This window comes from Lepidochelys kempii, chromosome 7, assembly GCF_965140285.1.
Source record: "Lepidochelys kempii isolate rLepKem1 chromosome 7, rLepKem1.hap1, whole genome shotgun sequence".
Lineage (NCBI taxonomy): Eukaryota > Metazoa > Chordata > Testudines > Cheloniidae > Lepidochelys > Lepidochelys kempii.
Genome location: NC_136386.1, coordinates 72,215,556 through 72,236,004, shown reverse-complemented (window position 1 = coordinate 72,236,004; position 20,449 = coordinate 72,215,556). Strand labels below are relative to the sequence as shown.

At 42.1% G+C, this 20,449-nt stretch overlaps 1 protein-coding gene across 6 annotated transcripts; it reads left to right on the top strand.

The window, feature by feature from the left end:
• Positions 1-1,950: 1,950 nt before the first annotated feature.
• On the top strand, positions 1,951-20,449 carry NCOA4 (nuclear receptor coactivator 4). Of its 6 annotated transcripts, none has more exons than XM_073353319.1 (10): positions 1,951-2,053; positions 11,578-11,732; positions 13,293-13,433; positions 13,625-13,713; positions 14,366-14,474; positions 15,281-15,352; positions 16,148-16,294; positions 16,452-17,468; positions 17,805-17,894; positions 18,487-20,449. In XM_073353319.1, exons 2-10 carry the CDS (start codon positions 11,592-11,594, stop codon positions 18,490-18,492), a joined length of 1,812 nt encoding a protein of 603 aa, XP_073209420.1. In that variant the 5' UTR covers positions 1,951-2,053; positions 11,578-11,591; the 3' UTR covers positions 18,493-20,449. The 6 variants fall into 6 exon arrangements, with proteins under 6 accessions (XP_073209420.1, XP_073209425.1, XP_073209423.1 ...); XM_073353322.1 differs by lacking the exon at positions 1,951-2,053 and adding an exon at positions 7,534-7,609; XM_073353323.1 differs by lacking the exon at positions 1,951-2,053 and adding an exon at positions 8,603-8,710 and having other exon boundaries at positions 16,151-16,294.

Here is a 20,449-nt window from a genome sequence, read left to right as displayed (position 1 = left end):
CTGAAGGCTGCACGAGGCAACAACAAATTATGGGACAGCCTTAAAAAAGAAATTCAGGATACTTAACAGTTCAGCGTCCCTTGCCAGGTCGTTTGTTCAGTGATTAAGTAAAGGAGCCCTGTGTTTATTATGGGGATTTGATGAGCTACCATATTTCAATTTTCTTAATTAATAAACTTGAAAAACATTTCTCTTTCCATAATATATGGGGTATAGGCTTGAAGTTGCTTTGGGGAGAGAGGGAGTGTGCTCCTTCAAAAATAGTTAAAAGATGGGGAGAGGTGGATGGAGATTTTTGGAGGTTGGGGAGAAAGCAGGAAGATAATGGAGTTATTTCTGCAAAGTGCTTGATCTCTAGTTCTGGGTGTAGCTTTGACTTTTTCTGCTTTAAAACATTAATCTTTATATAGTTCCATCCAGTATGCAAATTAACATCTCACTGCAGTGAAAAGGGAGTGGTGAGGTATTGTTCACACCTTTGTCTATGCTATTGTTTAGGAGATGGGTTTCCTTGAGGGGGTGAAACAGCTCTGTCACCCCTCCCCCACCCCTCCTCATATCTCTGCATCTATTCTTAAAATCAGTAGTAGTTCTCAAACTATGGGTCACAGAAAGCTGGAAAGTCACAGTGACTTCTACAGGCATCCAGCTATTCTGAAAAATTAGCTTGAAACAAGTATGAGGAAACAGCTAGTCTTCCTCCACCAGTGGACAGAGAGGATGGGAGAGTTGCCCTTGGGAACTGGACCTACCCAGTGAAAAATTTGTTAGTGAAAAATTTCTGAATAAGGTATTTTCTACCCAAGTATGTGCTGCAGTTGCCACAGGGATGCTATTGGATAGTGAGTGGCAGTGAAAAAGCAAGATGGGCAGTGCCATGTGGTTGGTGACAGAAAAATGAGGTAAGGCAGTCTGGATGATGGAGAGTGGGAGGGGTGACTAGGCTGGGTGCTTATGGTTGGACATGTTGGCCTATGCTGAATGGGAAGGGAGGCTTGGTGCTGATGGGTAGCTGGGGAGGCTAGGCACTGGTAAGTAAGTGGCCATAGGGTTCTTTGCCTCAAGCTGTGGCCTCCTTTGAGACAGCCTGACAGTTCTGCCTTAGACCAGGCTTGCTGTGGTTTGGGAGCTGTCTTTAGGGCTGGGCCACCTGCTCCCCTCTCCCCCACACTCATTGCAGCTCGCCCCATCCCTTCTCAGGTCCCCCTCCCTCAGCCGGATGCTATGCATAATAGCAAGTTTTAGAGGTAGGTGGGAGGGCTACAGCTCTCACCCACAATTCAGCCAGGATCTTGCGGACAAACATGATGGGGCAGTCAAAAGAGATCTGTGCCACGTGCCAGCCCTGCCTTAGTAAAAGCAGTGTTAGTGATGAAGACATTTCTAGGCTTTCTCCTGGTCTCTGCTGCCAGTTCCATTTTTGTCCCATATGCCAGGATCCCTAGGGCACTGAGGGGGGATTTTCCTTTCTTTTTTTGGCTACTGAAAACCTGCCAAGGAATTCTTTTGACCCGCCCTCCCAAACTGGTGTATGATAGTGTGCTGGGGTACTAGCTCGTCTCATGCCAGCGGGGGGTTCCTGAAGTCCCAGCCGCGGGAGTCCCGTGATTCGTGAAAACTGAGGGCCTCAGGCAAAGAAAAAAACAGATGTTTCTAGCCCAAGGGCGACGCGAGCGCACCCCACGCGCGCTGTGCTGCCAGGCCAACGCGACCCAACCGCTCCGTGCGGCCCCAGCCTGGGATTCGGTCAGTCTCGCTCACTCCTGCCTCCTGCCACCTGCCCCGAGAGGCGAGGCGAGGGGGAGGGTTTTACGCATGCGCAGACCCAGTTCTAGCGCAGCAGGGAACTCGGGCTGGCAAGGTGCCCGCGTGCGTAGTGGCGCCGCTCTGCCGCTACGGATCAGTGCACGCAGAGTGCTCCACGCGAGGCTTTACGACGGGCACAGCTCTCGCGAGAGTAGCCGCTCGTTCCCCCCCTCCCTTTTTGTGCTGAGCCTCCAGGCCGTGAGGTCAGACCGCTGCGTCTGTGGAACCTTCCTCGCCCCCCAGCCCGGTAAGTGCGGAGCGCACCGGGACCCGGCACCCCCGCCGCGCAGCGCGCGGACGCCCCGCCTGCGCCCACCCGCTGGGGAAACGCCGCCGGCTGGTGCTCGCCTGGAGCCGAGGGTCCGCCTCGCGTGCAGGCCGGCCGGGCTCAGCCCCCGTGTGCGCCGGGGGTGGCGCCGCCGCTCCGGCCTGGCCGTACGTGGCTTTCTCCCGCCCTTCCCGCGCCGCTAACTGGCGGGCGGGCGGGCGGCCGCTCTGGGCCGCGCTTCCCCCGGGGGCTGCGTCCCGGCGGGGTGACAGTGACTCCTGTAACGCGGCGGCGGCGGCGGGGGGGGCAGCCGCGCAGGCAGCCGCGAGGAGAGATGTTGCCTGGACTGCGTGGGCGGGGAGAGGCTGCCAGGTGCAGAGAGCGGAGTGGGGCGGGGGCGAGCGCGGGGGGAGCGTAAGCGGAGGGTGCGGGAGGTGGGAGGGGGACTTTGGGACGGCGCCCGCAGATACGTTTCCTCTATTTGAGGAGCACATGCTGGGGGCTACCACAGTCTACATCAGTGGTTCTCAGCCTCTCCAGGCTACTGTACCCCTTTCAGGAGACTGATTTGTCTTGTGTACCCTCAAGTTTCATCCCACTTAAAAATTACTTGCTTACAAAATCAGACGTTGAAAACACAGAAGTGTCACAGCAGACGATTACTGAAAAATTGCTTACTTTCTCGTTACCGTATAGTTATAAAATCAATAAAATATAAATATTGTACTTGAATTTCAATGTATAGTATATAGGGCTGTATAAACGAGTCTGAAGTTTTAGTTTGTACTGACTTTGTTGGTGCTGTTTACATAACCTGTTGTAAAACTAGGCAAATACCTAGTGAGTTGATGTACCCCTTGGAAGACCTCTGTGTACCCCTGATTGAGAACCACTGATCTACATAAAAGGAGCTTGTCAGTTTTGTACTCGCCTCATTGCAAATGTAAGGAATATGACTGTTCTTTTAAAAGGTACCATTTGCCAAACAGACTAAACAAAACAATTCTCTATTTGATGCACTAATAAAGAATAATAAACAAGGTGATGGGTGTACAATATGAAAGCACTAGTTTGTTTACTCTGAGCTACACTGTCAATTGAAAAAAATCTTTTAAAAATTAAGAATCAGAAGCCTGGTTGGTTTAATAATTTATCTTACAGTTTATTATGGGTGGCACTGAGCCTCGTTAAATTAAACAGTTTTGAAAATGAGATTTTTCTTTGTGTTCAAATAGTGAAATAATTCCTGCATCCTAACCTACACAATCATACATAAAGATAGTAGCATTTCTTATCATGTGTTCTTGGTAAATATATTTGAGCATGATCAAAAATCTTTTTTTGGCTTATGTTTGTTAGTTAGATTTAGGGCAAAATTTTCAAAAGCACCTAAGGTTGTCTCTGCACCACAGCATAGCTGTGTCGGTGCGCCAGCACAACCCTGTACTGTAATGTGGAGACATGCTATGCTGACTAAAGGGGTTTTCTGTTGGTGTAGGCTCCTCAGTAGATGGTGACTGGGTCCATGGACTTCTTTTGACGTAGCTGTCTACGTCTGGGGGTTAGGACAGTATAGCTGTGTGGTCAGGTGTGTGGTTTTTTCACACCCCTGGCAGCTATTTTGATCTTTTCAGTGTAGGCCAAGCCTGAGTCACTGGGACTTGAGCATTTTGGAAATTATCTGTAGTGATTATAAATTTGCTTTTTAATACAGTGCCATAGGTGCATAGTGTTCTGCAAAGAGTTTAACTCCAGGCTAGGTAAGACATAAGATGGAAGAATTCTTAAAAAATTGCAGGTAGGTTACAGAAGTGCTTAGATTTGAAGGGAGGGTCAATATAAGTAGCTGTCTGATGTGGTTTTTGAAGGGCGAGAGGGAGGCTGTAGTGAAAATAAATGTGGGGGTACATTCCAGGTCTCAGGGATAGCATGGGAGAAGGCAGAGAGGTGCTTATGGAAGTATAGTACCAAGAGAAGCATAATTGGGAGAGCAGGGCTGGAGTAGAGAGTGGTGAAAAAGATGATGAATATGGAAGCAGTCTTAACGGGAAGAACATTTGGATTTTCCTTGTAAGGTCACTAACAATGGAAATACGTTAAATTCCAATAATTTTAACTATATCTTGAATGCCTCCCCCCTGTAACCAGGTTAAGGGTTAGGTACCACTTCACTTCTCACCTAAAAAGTTAGTTTTTATTTCAGGTCCTAGTGTCCGTCCTCCTGCATTGTGACAACCCACCATGCATCATGTTGTGGAACTCCCCAAAGTTATTTCTTTTGACATACTGCATGTTTTTTTTTCTCTGAAAGCCTCTTTTTTTTATATATATATATATATTCTAAAAGTATAAAATATAAGCAACGTTAATATATGGCATGATGTTTTTCAAGGGAATGTGCCTCACATTCCATACTTCATTGGGATTATAGAATAGCCTTGAAGTGATGGAATGACTGGTGGATATCATGTTAGAACAGAAATGACTATAACAGGGACAGACATAGGGGGAATCTGCAAAGAGCTTTCATTTAATGGGCAATTTTTTCCATTTAACTTGGTTATTGAGGGGCAATCAGCATATTGCTACTGGTGATAGGATTAAAATTACATTTGCAAATCACACTAAAGGAAGACTGATCTCCATTTAGGCCTCCATGAACAAACAGCTCAAATCAAGCTACAGAATCAGCCAAATGGACTCGCAGTAGCTATATTGGTGGGGAAATCTCTCCCATTGACAGTGCTGTCTACACAGGGAGTTCAATGTAGTTATACCGACCTCTCAGGGGTGTGAATATTTTACACGTCTGAGTGCTATAGTTATGGCAATATAGGTCTGTAGTGTAGACCAGACCTGAGTAAATTTTCCAAACCTGAGTAAGTTTCCCAAAGCTCTGTGTAAACTCAAAAGCTTGTCTTTGGCCCCAACAGAAGTTGGTCTAATAAACAATATTACCTCACCCACCTTGTCTTGCTAATGTCCTGGGAGAGACTGTACTCCTGGGGGAATTCTGTGCCAAAAAATTAAAAATTCTGTGTACAGTATTTTAAATTTCAGCAAAATTTGGCATATTTTATTTGTCAAAATAACACAGTATAGTCACACATTTAAATTATTTTGGTAATTTATTTCAAAATACCTGTGAGCAAGTATGTGTGTAACAATACAGACAAAAACAAAAGATTCAGGAAATGTTTTTGACAAATAGATTCCTTACTAGGCATGTTAATACAGAACTTTTGAGTAATTAATTTAAACTACAATACAGAAATGTATTTCCTGCACCCCTCAGAAGCAGTGCAAAGGCTTGGGGGAGTTGGGGTAATGGAGGAGCTGAGGGAGAGGGAAGTAATTGCTGGGAAGGAGCCTGAGAGTGAACTTGGAGGTTTGTCAGGTGTGGGTGGGAGAAGTATGGAACAGGGGTTTTTTAGTGTGTTGGGGGAAGGGATTGTTAGGGAGCCTCTTCCATGCAGACCCTGGCTGACCCCTAGCCTCTCATTCAGTCAGCCACCCTCTTCCCCCATCCTCATGTGTTCCTGCACCCCCACTAAGCCACCCTCTTCTACCCGTCTCCATGTGTCCCTGCACTCCCATTCAGCCCATGCCCCAGTCCGTCCCCCCACTAGCACTTCTGAACCCCAGTCTGTGACACCCAAGCAGCTCCATGTGCCTCACGCTTTCTGTACCCCCCCATATCCCGTGCCTCCTGGCCCCACGGGCAGGCACTGTTAGGAACGCAGCCTCTGCTCTTCCCTAGCCGCAGCTGGGGCTGCCCGGGAACGGCTGTTCTCTGTTCTGGTGCCACACTGGGTGACTGGGCAACAAAATGGCAGATGAAATTCAATGTTGATAAATGCAAAGTAGTGCACATTGGAAAACATAATCCCAACTATATGTATAAAATGGTGGGGTCTAAATTAGCTGTTACCACTCAAGAAAGAGATATTGGAGTTATTGTGGATAGTTCTGCTAAAACATCCACTCAGTGTGCAGCGGCAGTCAAAAAAGATTGTTGTGGATCATTAAGAAAGGGATAGTTAATAAAACAAAATATCATATTGTCTCTATATAAATCCATGGTACACCCACATCTTGAATACTGCGTGCCAGTGTGGTTACCCCGTCTCAAAAATGATGCATTGGAGTTGGAAAAGATTCAGAAAAGGACAACAAAAATAATGAGGGGTATGGAACGGCTTCCATCTGAGGAGAGAGAAATAAGACTGGGACTTTTCAGCTTGGAAAAGAGACAACTACGGGGGGATATGATAGAGGTCTATAAAATCATGACTGGTGTGGAGAAAGTAAATTAGGAAGTGTCATTTTTTTCCTCTCACCACAAGAAGTAGGGGTTACCAAATGAAATTAATAGGCAGCTGATTTAAAACAAAAGGAAGTATTTCTTCATATAATACACAGTCAACCCGTGGAACTTTTTGCCGGAGGATGTTGTGAAGGCCAAGACTATAACAGGGTTCAAAAAAGAACTAGATAAATTCATGGAGGATAGCTCCATCAGTGGCTGTTAGCCAGGATGGGAGGGATGGTGTCCCTAGTATCTGCTTGCCAGAAGCTGGGAATGGGCGACAGAGGATCGGTCACTTGATGAGTACTTCTTTTGTTCGTTCCCTCTGAAGCACCTGGCATTGGCTACTGCTGGAAGACAGGATATTAGGCTAGATGGACCTTTGGTCTGATTCAGTATGGCAGTTCTTATGTTCACAGCGGCCCCAGGTGGCCAAAAGGTGTAACTGCAGCACATTTTGGCAGAATGAATTTTCTGCTGGGGGAAAAAAAAATCTGAGTGGCACATGAGTTCTGCATGTGTGAAGCGATGCAGAATTCTCCCAGGAGTAAGACATGACTGCAACAACACTGCATGCTAATAATGAGTATAAGCAACAGTTACCCCTCTGGTGCTGAAAAAGGTTTACTTTTAATGTAAATGCCATAAAACCACAATCAGGCTTTCAGAAGGGTGCTGAACTTTTGTGTCCCAACTACATTACAGACTTCCAACAATTAAAAGAACCATTTCAAACACCTAGAACACATGTAAAAGACTTTTCACACTAGTGTTTGTAATGACAGGTTTCAGAGTAGCAGCTGTGTTAGTCTGTATCTGCAAAAAAAAAAGGTGTACTTGTGGCACCTTAGAGACTAACAAATTTATATTTAATAAATTTGTTAGTCTCTAAGGTGCCACAAGTACTCCTTTTCTTTTTTTTTAGTGTTTGTAATGTTTCTCAATTGTGTATTGATATTACTGCATTAACTCTGAGCAAATCTTATAACTGGTTCAGTCTGAACTATTCCAGCGTTAGTGTGAATGGAAGTGTAGCAACACAAGTTCACTTGATACAATTCCAAAATGGCATGGGTAGATAAAGAGCACGTCTAATCTTCAGATTTGCAAAGTGCATTATGTGAAGCATTTTTTGTTGTTGTTCATTAAGGTGGTGATTCCAAATTCCTCTCATGTTTTGAGCCTACTGCAGCTTCTGTACCCATGTATGGCTTCTGTTTTATAAGGTACAGCATACAACAAAGACCTGTGTTTTGGGGAATGCTGACACCAAGTTTTATTAAATGCATGCTATTTTAGACTGAAAAATGCTTATTATAGGGATTACACTTTACATTTTGCTACAGCACTTCTCCATCTGTTAAGAGGATTTGTGGGGCTTGCATTTTGGGATGGGTACTTCAGGAGAACCACAATTCATTGGTACTATAATGGGAAACATCTCAGTCTTTTAATATAGACAGAGTCCCAGATCTCAAGCCAATTATTTTTGTCCTTGCTGAATAGAATAATAAGATTTTGATGTGGACAGATTGACTCTTATGTAAACTGTGGAAGATTTGGTTGAACAGCTAAGTTACAGATCTTTCTGAGAAAATGGATCCATATTTGTTAGCCAAACCACATACACAGATTGCATGCTTGGCCCTAAGCAACTGTGTGCAGGTTTGGTAAACAAAATTCCATCTTTTAATTTCCAAAAGGGGATTGTTTAGAGACCAACGTTGCCATACTTCCAGTTTTCTAAGACCCCTAATGTGGCCTTTCCCCTTTGCATTATCCTGTTGGACAGAGGTTAGAAAGACTAAAGTCCATAAGTGTAAGGTGTGTCTCCAAGGCAGGGAACAGGCATCTTGCTCAGCAGCAGAGCTGTGTTCTTTTTGTGCAGCAACCATGCAAAGTAAAGACTCCACTCCTCTAGAAGCTTATTTTAATAAAACTGTTATTAAATCTTAAAAAAAACAGAAAACCCTCCCTGAGTCCCTCCTCTCTCAGTATTAGCAATCTGGCCGCCTCTCGCAGCTTTATGGTGCAGCCTCCCTCGGCTTTCTGTTCAGGCCAGTCAGAGCTCTCTGCTGCTACGATTGTTTCCAGGCGTTTCCCTTTGGTGCCCCCGTAAATCCCTCCTTTTTGTGAAGACGTGCAAGACTGAGTATCGGCTGTGGCTGCCCTGGCCACGTGGGGCTCGAGGGGTGGGCTTAGGAAGTAAGCTGCGCTGGCAGATTCCAAAGCCTGCTCAGTGCTCACAGCTGATAAATTTGCAGGGGCTATATAAGAGCTTGAGAACCTGGGCTCGTCGTACGGGAGGGCAGACGAACAGTAAACAGGTAGGACAAGCAGGCTTGGCTTTCAGGCTGCAGGGATGTGACATAAAGTCAGCGGTATGGGTGTATGCTTTAAATATTTGTATAAAATATTTACCACAGGGATTTGTGATTGCATGGATTTCTGTTAGTATGTTGCGTTTGTTATATTCAGAATAGAATGATAATGAGAAAGTTAAACAGCTCTGGGAACACTCACTTAGACACAAGCAAAGTCTTTGGTTTTCAGACTTTTTTTTTTTAAGCAGAAAATTTAATTGCATTATCTTGTATGAAGAATTCATGTGTTGCTGCCTCTGCACTAGAAACCGTTCTGTGCATTCTTGAGCAGATATGTGTTTGGAACAAGACTGCAATTTTGTTTAAAAGAGGTTTTGGGTGAGCCCTAGAAAGCTGTATGAATCAGTGGATGCTGAAAGAGAAAACACTAAAAAAATGTGTATTGGAAGCAGTGTAATTCAGCCTTTCAACCAAACAAAATTCTCACTCCGATAACTGTTGTGAATGGGAAAAAAATAAATCATACCTTTCAGAGTAGTTCTGTGCCTCATTTAGGGTTGTCCTGACTAGCAAAAAGATAGGATGTAGTTGGGCTTAGCTAAATTTTCCTACCTAAACTCAGCCTAGACTTGACCACTTTTCATAATCAAGAGAAGGCCAGAGATACTGCACATTTCTGATAGTCATTTGAAGTGAATCTCAAGTTTTATAGCAAATCTCTGAAGAATCTATTAGCTCTTGTTCTAAATTTGGCCTCTCAAGAGTACAGTGTTTTCTAAAAATTCCCTAATGCTGCAAACATAGGTTCGGCTCCACCAGTGACAGAAAGTTTTCTCCTCCTATCCCCAAAACCACAAAAGGTCTTACATATAAAGTGTGTCACCCAGAACTGGACACATTACTCCAGCTGAAGCTTTACCTGTGCCAAGTAGAGTGCACTGTTACCTTCTGTGTCTTACATACAAGACTGCATTTCAGAGTTACATTAGCTTTTTTTTTTTTTTTTGCAACAGCATCATGTTGGCTCATATTTAAGGCTACGATTTGATCATGGAGGTCGCGGAAGTCACAGAATCTGTGACTTCTGCAGATATCCGTGACTTCAGCCTGTAGCCGCTGGGAGCTGTAGGGTACCCCCACCTCCTGTGGTGTCCGGAAGCTGCGGGGTACCCCTGCCACCACCAGCGGCCGGCGGGGGAATCCCCGTCAGCTCCCCCGTCCCCATGGGCAGGAGTCCCCTGTCCACTTCATAGCCACTGCAAGTGGCAGCAGATCTCTGCAGTTCCCCAGCTGCCACAGATGCAGGGGACCTATGCAACTTGCAGCAGCTAGGGGATCCCCTGCAGCTCCCCAGCCGGCACAGATGGGGTTTCTTCCCAGCCATGAGGCAGGGACTGCAGCCACAGCAGGGCAGGGTGCTTGGACCCTCCTCCCTCCCACTTCTTGTCATGGACCGTTTCAGGGACAGGTCACGGTTTCCATGAATTTTTGTTAATGGCCCGTGACCTGTCCCTGACTTTTACTAAAAATGTCCATGACAAAATCGTAGCCTTACTCCTATTTAATTTGTGATCCTTTATAACCCCCAGGTCTTTTTCTTTTCTGCCTAGTCAGTTTTTGCCTAGCCCCATTTTGTATCTGCATTTAATATTTCCTTCCTAAAGTATAGTACTTGCATTTATTGAATTTCGTCTTGTTCATTTCCGACTAATTCTCCAATTTGTCAGAGTCCTTTCAAATTCTGGTCTTCCAAAGTGCTTGTGAACCCTCTCACTTCGGTGTCATCTGTAAATTTTAAAAGCATACTCTCCACTGCAATATCTAAATTGTTAATGAAAGTATTGAATAGTATCGGACCGAGGATAGACCCCTGCAGGTCCCCAATAGATAAGTCCTCCCAGTTTTACAGTGTACCATTGATGATTATTTCTTGACTATGGTCTTTCAATTAGTTATGCACCCATCTTATAGTAATTTCATGTAGACCACATTTATCTAGCTCGCTTATGAGAATGTCATGTGTGACTGTCAAAATCCTTACTACAGTCAAGCTTTATCAAGTCTACAGTTTTGCCCCTACCTTCTAGGCCAGTAACCCTGTCAAAGAAGGAAATTAGGTTGGTTTGGCACGATTTGTTCTTGACAAATCCATGCTGGCTATTCTTTATAACACTATTATCCTCTGGGTGTTTACAAATTAATTATTTAATAATTTGAGTATCTTTCTAGGTATCAGAGTTAGGCTGAGCTCCCGGGTCCTCTTTGTTCCCCTTTTTAAAGATAGGTAGTATATTTTTCCCTTCTCCAGTCCTCTGTGACCTCTCCCATCCTCCATGTCTTCCTTAGCTAGAAAAAAGTTTAAAAGTATTGGAAAACAGAAATCTAATGGGGAAGTTTTAAGCATGTAGATATTTAGCAGAACAGTGTATCTTCTTTTTATATTGTTAGTGTGGATAAATTACTGTGCTGAAAAATTACCCTGAAGAATCTCAAGATCTCAATGTGACCTCCTCGTTAATATTTTTCCAGATAATTTGTTTTCTGTAGCACATCAGATATTGCAAATTACTATGTACCAAAAGTAAACTGAGAGGACAACCAAGGCAAAGATTGGTATATTCAGACATGCTGTCCACAGAGGTGTACAACTTACTGGACATTACTTTCTTATAGCAGTTTTTTTAGTATTCGGTATCTTGACCTCTAGAAAAGTTACATTTCAAATGTGTTTTCAATAACAAATTAATATTACTCAGGTAGCAGATGCAGATGACTGTTCAGAATATGCCCTCCTCATTCTTATCCTTTCAGGGACTTTTGGAAATACTTAAGTTTCACTGTTGTTAAAACAAAATTTCCTTGTGGTTTAGGAACATTATCAAGAATGAGCCCACCGCAGGATAGGAGTGGAAACTCCTGCAGTAAGGAGCCCCTTGTAAAGTGCCTTCAAGCTCAGAAAGACTTGGAGACAGCTATTGCTGGAATTCTCAAGGCTGAACAACAAATTAAAGTGAACTGGAGAGAGGTATTTAAAATGTACTTTTTAAATGTCTAACATTTCACCAGTTTTGGTTGGTAGTTCGACAAGATACTTGGTGTTCTGAGACAATAAACTGAAATCTGTCCTAGAAGCACCATTATTAAGGCTATGATTTAGTCATGGGTATTTTTAGTAAAAGTCATGGACCAGTCACAGGCCATGAACAAAAGTTCATGGCCTGTGACCTGTCCATGCTATAAATACCCCTGACTAAATCTGGGGGGTGGGAGGAAGCCTTGGGAGGCGGGCTAGCAGCACCTATGCCAGTCACACGGACCCCTGCTCAGGTGGTCCCCCGGGGCCAGCCGCACAGGGCTTGCTGCAGGGCCACCTAAGTGGCTGGCTGCAGAGCTGCTCCAGCAGCGGCTGGTGTGGCTGGCCCCGGGGCTACCTGAGCAGCTGACCCTTGAGCCAGCTGCTTGGGCAGCCCAGGGTCAGCCACACTGGCTGCTGCAGAAGTGCTGGAGCTTGCGGAAAGTCAGGTCGCGGGAAGTCACGGAATCCATGACTTCCTCAGCCACACTGGCTGCTGCAGAAGTGCTGGAGCTTGCGGAAAGTCAGGTCGCGGGAAGTCACGGAATCCATGACTTCCTCAATCTTCATGGCAGATGCAGAGCCCTAACCATTATCTCACTATAATCCTTAGAAGACATAAGCATTTGAGTATTGCTAACCTCACCAGGCAAAATAAAAAGTGCAGTTTGTCAACATTTTTTGTGTTAATCGTTTCTTATTTGTAATGGGATTTTTTTTAGTGATTCACTATTTATGCTACTGGAAATAACTTCTTTTTAAACAGAATGATATAAAGGTGCTACAAATAATATGTAGTAGTACGGCTGTTTTAATAAACTGATAATCCTTTGTGTTTGGGTACTCCTTCAATGGAAATGGTCTTGGAACTTTGAAGTGGGGTAACTGGTAAGTATGTTGGGTAAAAGCCCAAGCCTTTGATGAATAAACATGCAATGACATGGATTTCAAAATGGTTTGTATTTGTATTTTATGGGGTGAGAAGAAGATGGTTGGAGGCTAATGTCTGTTTGTGTCACACTGTATTTCCCCCCCTATCCCCGCTGCCTCTGCTTGCCTGTGATACATGGTGGTGCCCAGATTCTGATGAGGGACGCTGGGTGTTACTGTGATATGCATAATTGACAAATATTGCTATTTAATATTATCTGTCTGTGGAATTGGGTAGCCTCACATGACTTTTGTGAAAGTTTAATAATAATTGAAACTGCATTTGTCCTAAAGAATACTCAGACTTGTGTACAATAGTGTTAGGTTTCTTAACCCAGCCAGTTGTGTGTGAATTGTATGTTGTGATGTGTGAGAGTTGGTGACTTCGGTGTGTTCTTTGAACAAAGAAATTTCAGGTTATGGTTCGAGGTGATTACAATTAGTACAAAAATATTAGTATGTAATTTCAGTGTGCGGTTTCTTCTCTCCTCTCTTCCCCCATGAAACATTGGGTATGCTCTGGTTTGAACTACTCAACAGGCATTCTAGAAATACTAAATGGAGCCGGTATTTATCTTGCAGGTCAAAGCTCAGGTTCACAGCTGCATAAGTCGTCATATGGAATGTCTGCGCAGTCGTGAAGTTTGGCTGCTTGAACAGGTAGATCTCATTCAGCAGCTCAAAGAAGAGACCTTGCAACAGCAAACACATCAACTCTACTGGGTAAGATGTGTGTGTTTAACTCAGTTTAGCTATATTGGCCCTTTCAAATACACTGGTCTTGCTAGTATGTATTCATGGTAAAGAAAAAATCTTGAACAGGTATATCCTGTGTCATGTATAAGAATGTGAATTTGAACATGTGATGCCTTTACTGGAGCTAAGGCAATAATATTGTTTTGTTTTTCATATAGTTGCTGGGACAGTTCAACTGTCTTATCCACCAACTGGAACACCCCCATAGCAATGACCTAGTCAATCAGATTTCTGTGTGCCTGGAGAGGTAAAAAATATTACGTGATCTGAATAAATGAGAGTGCTATTCATTTTGACTTTACTTTGAATTTAAACTGTTTTCTGGTCATAATATCTGTAAACCATCTCTTCTACATAGTTAGCTTTTCTGAAGTATGTATAATACTTTACTGTGAGCTATTTTCAGTAATTGCTAAAAAAATTAATGGTGAGATTTCAAAACAGTCTAGGATAGAAGATGAGTATGGCTAAATACCCAGGACTGCTTTGAAAATCTCAGTGTAAGATTTTTAAATTGATCCTTTAAAGAGAAGTCAGGATACCATAAATGGTAATGCAAGCATAACTATTTGTGCAGGTTACTGCAGAGGTTAAGGTTTGATGTCATTTGATTTGAGAGGAATAGTAAGTGAGGAGAGGAGTTTGCTGTTTTGCTGGATATTTCATTTTTTTCTGTTTTTACTGCATAAGAGCCTTGGATGGACATCTTTTTTATTTTTGTGTAAAAAGCTAAATAAATAATTCAAATTAGTTCAGATTTTTGGCTGTTTGCAACAGAGCCAATTAAAAGCCTTTATACAAATATTGGCTCAATTTTATAAGCTTAAAGCTAGTGAAACATTTAACTGAACTTATGGGTGAACTTTAATTTTTATTAAAGATCTCCTTAATTCTTTTAGACTGGGCAGTCTGACCCTCAAACCAGAAGAGTCTTCCAACCTGAACTTCGAGGCTGATACGTCTTTCCTTCGCCAGGCCATCACGTCCTTTGGCTCAATTAAAACAATGGTGAGTACCAAGGCTTTTATAGTAGGATCACTGTTGAAAATACTTGATTCAGATATTTTTAAGGGGAGAGGGTGTCTGCAGATCCCTGATTATTTATTCAACTGGGTTCATTTTAAATCTCTAGTTGAAATAAAATATTTGTGTATGTTTTATTACAGCTTTAGGCACATGAAAAAAATTGCTATATGCAATATTAAATTAACTTCAAAAAGTCTAGAACTTCCTGATCAGATAGATTATGATCACCTAGGTGGGATGTGATATTTATATACAGTAATAACAAAACCCAAGCTATAGATGATTTGTCAAGAAGTCTGTTTCAAAAGTATCTCCTCAGCTGCTGCACAAAACTTTACATATATGTTTTTGGCAGAGGTTGATTGGAAGGTTAGGGTGGGGTGGAGGGCGGCGGGTATGTGCTCTTGCTCTTTGTTGTAGCAGTTGGAATTTAATGTGGGGATTGACTTTAGCGGATGCCAGCTGTAGGCTATATTGGTGAAAAAGGTACATGACCCAGCCTCTGGGAGCATTTACTTTTATAAAAGCAGAAATAATTCTGCTTAATTGCTCTAGACTGAAATTTGCCATAATATCTTGATTTTGAAGGCTCCCCCACTTTTAAAAAAATTTTTTTTTCAGTTACCTTGAAGTTACAGGGATATAAAAGGAGTTTACCAGTTGTAACTGTGCTTTTAATGCTGCTTCATTTTAGTCTTAATGTTTAAACATTTGGTTTTTTTTATTAGAGTTGAGTTTTAAAAATGAGGAAAGTGATATTCTTCTTTTTTTTTTTTTTGTTTAAATAGCAAACTCCTGAGACAGAAAATGCTTCCCCTTGGATGTCAGTGCAGAACTGCACGCTGGCCCAACATGAACAGGTAAAATGAATATTTGTCTTCTGAAAATAGGGTTTGACTAAAGGTAGTATAAGCATAACCTTGCTAACTATCCGGTTTCCTAACTGGTAATTTTCATGGCAACGGTTAAAGTATTGCTGTTTGAGTATTCAGTACCAACGTGGCAAGGTGCATGTCCCAACGAAATGCCTGTTGGGTGGATGTTCTAGTTTCCTTTTGCCATCTTCCCTTACATCAGCTCCTTGACTATGAACTTGAGTTAATTTGTCCCTGGGGATGGAATGGGGCAGCTCCAGCTTGGCTTTTCTAGTCCAAATACTAGAGGATAAATGGAGTTGAGTCCTAAGTGTGCCAGACAAGGATTTGAAACTGTTCCAGTTGTATTGCAACAGTTCACCTGGGAGGCACCATGCTGGGTCCAGCACAGAGATGCAGCTAAGTTCGAGGTATTTTTCCATGTAGATGGAGAGACTATACAGTAAAAAGGGCTGAAGTGATCACAGGATCCAGAACTCCTGTGGGTCATAGGTCATACAGATTAACTGTACACATTTAACTGTTTTCAATCAAGTTTCTAGATAATTAGAAACAATTGGAAAAGCAAACCACACAGCAGTAAGCTTTTTTTTTTTGCCACATAGATGACTGTGAGGCTTTTGTGATGATGGTGTGAGAAGGGACTTCTGTGGTTCTTGTTTTGGTTAATAAATATTGGTACACATCGGACACACTGTACATTCTGAGATTCTCTGTAGATTGCCTCCACAATGAAATAGCTATGTTTATAACCTGGAGACCCCATACGTTCTTTTTTAGCAGAAACTATTGTCTGGGACGTTGGGTTCCCCACTCAGTGACTGGCTACTTGGAAGCAAGTCTGCTAGCATTCGCCAGGCTCCATATGTTCCCAGCATCAACCCTGAGGACTGGCTAATGAAAAAGCATGTGCCAGAGACCAGCCAGGTAAGCTCTTCACGTATTAAAGAGGAATGTGGTTTCATGCTGCAGTTGAAATGGAAAGGGGGGGAGCATATCCATTATACTTGTTACATCTTGCTTGATTCTCAAAATATTCTGAGCTGTCACTGTACAAACAGCTTTTTTTTTTTTTTTTTTTTAGGATTTAAACTCTTCCAAAGTCTGTTATTTTGAGGAAGCCTGGGGAAATCTGAAAGATTTGGAAAATTGGCTCCTGCAGAATCAGCAAAGAGAAGAAAATAATGAAAAAACAGATACCCATAAGCACAGGAGCTCCAGTCCCACCACCTGCTCCTTCTTTTCCACTGAAAAGGTGGATGAATTAGAGTTCCTTGAGCAGGAAGAGATGGACATTTCTGACTGGCTGCTTACTCCTTCTGACCCAGAAAATGGAGGTAGTGCCTCAGAAGAGAAATGGAAATGTGTCTTTCAACCTTTTAGGGAGGAATATAACATAAATGATTGGCTTCTCAAAGCTGACTCCTGCACTTACTGTCGTGGCAGTCAGGCCAAGAGTGTAGAGATAGAAAACCTTGGAAATCTTAAGTGCCTGAATGAGCATCAGGATGTGAAGAAATCCCCCACAGTATCTACCAACAATGTCTGGCTCCTACAGCACCCCCAGACTCCATTTAAAGTGGAAGATGTGTGCAAAGCTAATGAGCCATGCACTAGCTTTTCAGAGTGTGTGTGTGATGACAGCTGTGAAAAGGAAGCTTTGTGTAAGTGGCTCCTGAAGAAAGAGGGGAAGGATAAAAATGGCATGCCAGTAAGCCAGATACCGGTGGTGAACCCTGAGCCTGAGAAGCCTAAATCTGCTGTCAACATCTGGCTTCATCCCTCCAGGCAGCTTCCAGAGGAGTCAGCTACTACCACAGTGAAATTGGATAGTTCAGTGAAGGTTGTAGAACCTCTAAAAGCATTGCTTGAGAGTCCATTGACAACCTGGCTAGCCAAATCAGAGCACAAAGCAGCAAGCACAGAAGAAAAGGCAACCCGGGAGAAAGCAGAAGTTAACTTCAAGAGTCCCTTTCTAGACCTCCTGGCCCCATTCCACCTTCCTCTGCATGTCAACAATTGGGTGTTGTCTTCAAAGAATATAGAAACTGTCAACGAGCCTCCGGTGGAAGATAAATGGCTGCTACGCAAGAAGGCACAAGTGAGCATAGTCTTTAATGTTTATTCCTAGATAATGTGTTAAGACAGTATAATTACCAGTGTTACTTCTTGCCCTGTGTTTACACCAAACTCAAGTTTTTTCTAAAAAATCTTGTCTCCTCAATGCTCAACCACTATTTTAAGAGTGCTGAAATAAAACAGATCTCAGTATTGAAATCCAACTAACTTTGTAAAGCGAATGTAGCCAAGATTCATCTCACAAGAAATATTAGATTTAACTTTCTTTGATCTGACCCCTTTAAAAGAGTGCAGACCCACAGGAAAACTAACTTAGATGCATTTTGGACATAATTATTAAGGACATTCCCTTTTTCAGGACTGTGGCCTTCCTACAGTTTGTGATCTTTTTGCTTGTATGAAACTGAATGGAGATAGAGAAAAGTGGCTGTACCAGACCCCTTTACAGGTAAGATTAATCAGTTACACAAATGCATTGCTAATAAACACAGTTGTGCATTCTATAATCCTTTAAGATATCTACAGTTAGATGTTAAAAGCAACATATGATTTGCTTTCTATATCTATTTTTAGCAGCTCCACCTATTCCTTTTTCTCCGTTCCCACCCCTCCTGGTCCTCCCTCCATTGTTCTTTTCCTTATCGTCTTCTGCCAGGGGAGATTGACGGAATCATTCCCCTGTTAAATAAATTGATATTAAATATTGACTCTTTGTATGGTTTATGGTAAATTACACTCTAATTTGGGATTTTCTTAATTTTTATGCATCACATTGGGGTGTCTGTCATATAGTTTAAGCCAGTGTCCTATATTTGGCATTTGACAGATGAACACTCTGTTTTTAACTTACTGGAAAGCTCTGTTGCTGGCAAGGGAACAGCAAACCCATCAGAACCAAGAAACTTAGCCCCAGAAGCAGTATCTTTATGTGAAGCATTTTCAGCATCCCTTTTGTTCTTGCTTCTCTCACAGAGTGTTACTTTCTCCTTTACCAAAGAACAAAATAAAATAACTCTGTATTTTGAATTGTTTTGTTCTAGAAGTGAAGAACCTGAAGCATTAGAACCACGTTACCTTCCTGCTGATTGCCACACAAACATACTATGTCATTGCAGTCTGCTGAATCATTGTGTTTGTGTCTGACTAGTCTGCTTTATTTTTCTTCCAAACGTTTAGCTAAAAGACAAACTATATTTATATGTAACTGAGTTATGGTGCAGAAAATGCCTTTGTGTTATAAATACTCCTGAGTGCAGGCCTGCTGAATATAAGCACACTGACACAATAGGCATTTGTAAGATTGTATCTTTCATAGGCCTATGTGAAGCTTCTTTTACGGGTTTTCACTTGAAGCATGGTGAAGCTCAGAGCAATTGTAAAATGAAATGTCTTTGCTGTGAAATCTGCATCTCTGGTGCTTGGACTGTACTATATAGCGTTGCAATTTTCCTACCCAAAAGATTGCCCTTCATATTCTAGAACTTTATTTTGAGAAGAATTCCATCTTTTTTAGATAGCTTATTCCTTAGGTGGAAGCAATTTTTTTGTTAACTTTTGAAGGATGGCACTTGTTGCATGCGTCCTATGTACAGGTCAGCCCAAAGTTGTCAAATGTATTCTAGTTTTTGAAAGAAATATACTTTTTTGGCCCCTGATGCATGATGAGAACTGTTAGATGTGTTTTTAAAGGAAGACCTTCCTGTCAGTGAATGAGATCTTCAGCTACTGAGAACTGAGACATATTTGGCCCAGATCTTTTTAAATTGCTTTTGAACTGAAAGTCTTTTCGGTGCTGTTTAGTCTTTGTGAATTGATAGACTCTGAAGCTAGTAGGTGCCCAGCATTTGATGAGGTAACAATTACTATTTTACTGAAACAATTTGGTCTACAAAAAAATGTAATAGTGATGCAAAGATGTCTTATTTTTTAGACTAATTGGCAGTTAACTTATATTCTATAAACTGCTGGTAGTTATGTTTCCTTAGCTGGTTCATAGACAAATATAATTATAAATGGAAACATCTCGGAATGCTTAACAAAAACGGAACTTTGGATGCTTGAGAGCCTCCAAGTAGGATGTAATCTTGTTCAATGTGTTTTCCAGAGGGTGGCCTGCATAGATCCCACCACCTTTTCCATCTGTTTTCGATAGTTAAGGTAACTATCACCTTGATATCAGAGTTGGGTCAGATTAATTTTGATCTGTGTAGCAGTGGACATAGCATGAATATATCTCCCCTAGTATACGTTTTATTTAAACCCTTCTGAAACAGTGCATACATTGTCTGAAGCCATTGGTGTACAAGGTGCCATTGGGCAGTAGGTTTGCTAGCTTGCATGAAGAATTAGCAAAGTTATTAAATATCTGCACAGTTAATTTCCCCTGTTCATTTTCATTAACTTTTTTCTGATGATTTTTAGATAATGTTTTCTTAAAGCTTGTCTGGAGTAAAAATGACCTCAACTTTTCAGTGCAGAAAGGAAATCTTGTTAGAAGGATTGAAACTTAATACCACTTGCCTGGTGCTACACAGTAAAAGTATTCATGTGTGGTATCACTGTGTTCAGATAGCCTGTGAACTGATGTTTTTAAAAAATCTTGGCCCTTTGCACACTGAAAATAGACTCTATAAGGGCTTTAGATTAGCAGACCACTTAAGACCTTTTCTTTTAATAGTTTGAGTTGTCTACTGAAATCAAACTTCAGTTTTTACCTGACCATATTGCCTGTTGCTGCATGGAAAGACTGCACTATGACTAACTCCAATGATAACCCATTTTGATTAGCAGTTGAATTTAATGATGTCTGATGTGCAACTCACCTTTATAATCCTTTTAACCTTAGTCAATGAGTACTAACTTCATAGTCAATTCATTACGCCCTTAAAACTTTCTGGGGGTGTGTTCATTTGCTTTTCACAGAATCCCAATTTAGTTAATACTAATAAATATTTATGTAAACTGTTGATTAGTCTTTTCCATTAAAAAACATTGCAGCCAAAA

What these genes read in the sequence shown, in the direction of transcription:
- NCOA4 (XM_073353319.1), top strand. Translation starts at nt 11,592, where the DNA reads ATGAGCCCACCGCAGGATAGGAGTGGAAACTCCTGCAGTAAGGAGCCC. An exon ending in ATTTCTGTGTGCCTGGAGAG is followed by an intron (nt 13,714 to 14,365) that starts GTAAAAAATATT and finishes TAATTCTTTTAG; the next exon opens with ACTGGGCAGTCTGACCCTCA. An exon ending in ATGTGCCAGAGACCAGCCAG is followed by an intron (nt 16,295 to 16,451) that starts GTAAGCTCTTCA and finishes TTTTTTTTTTAG; the next exon opens with GATTTAAACTCTTCCAAAGT.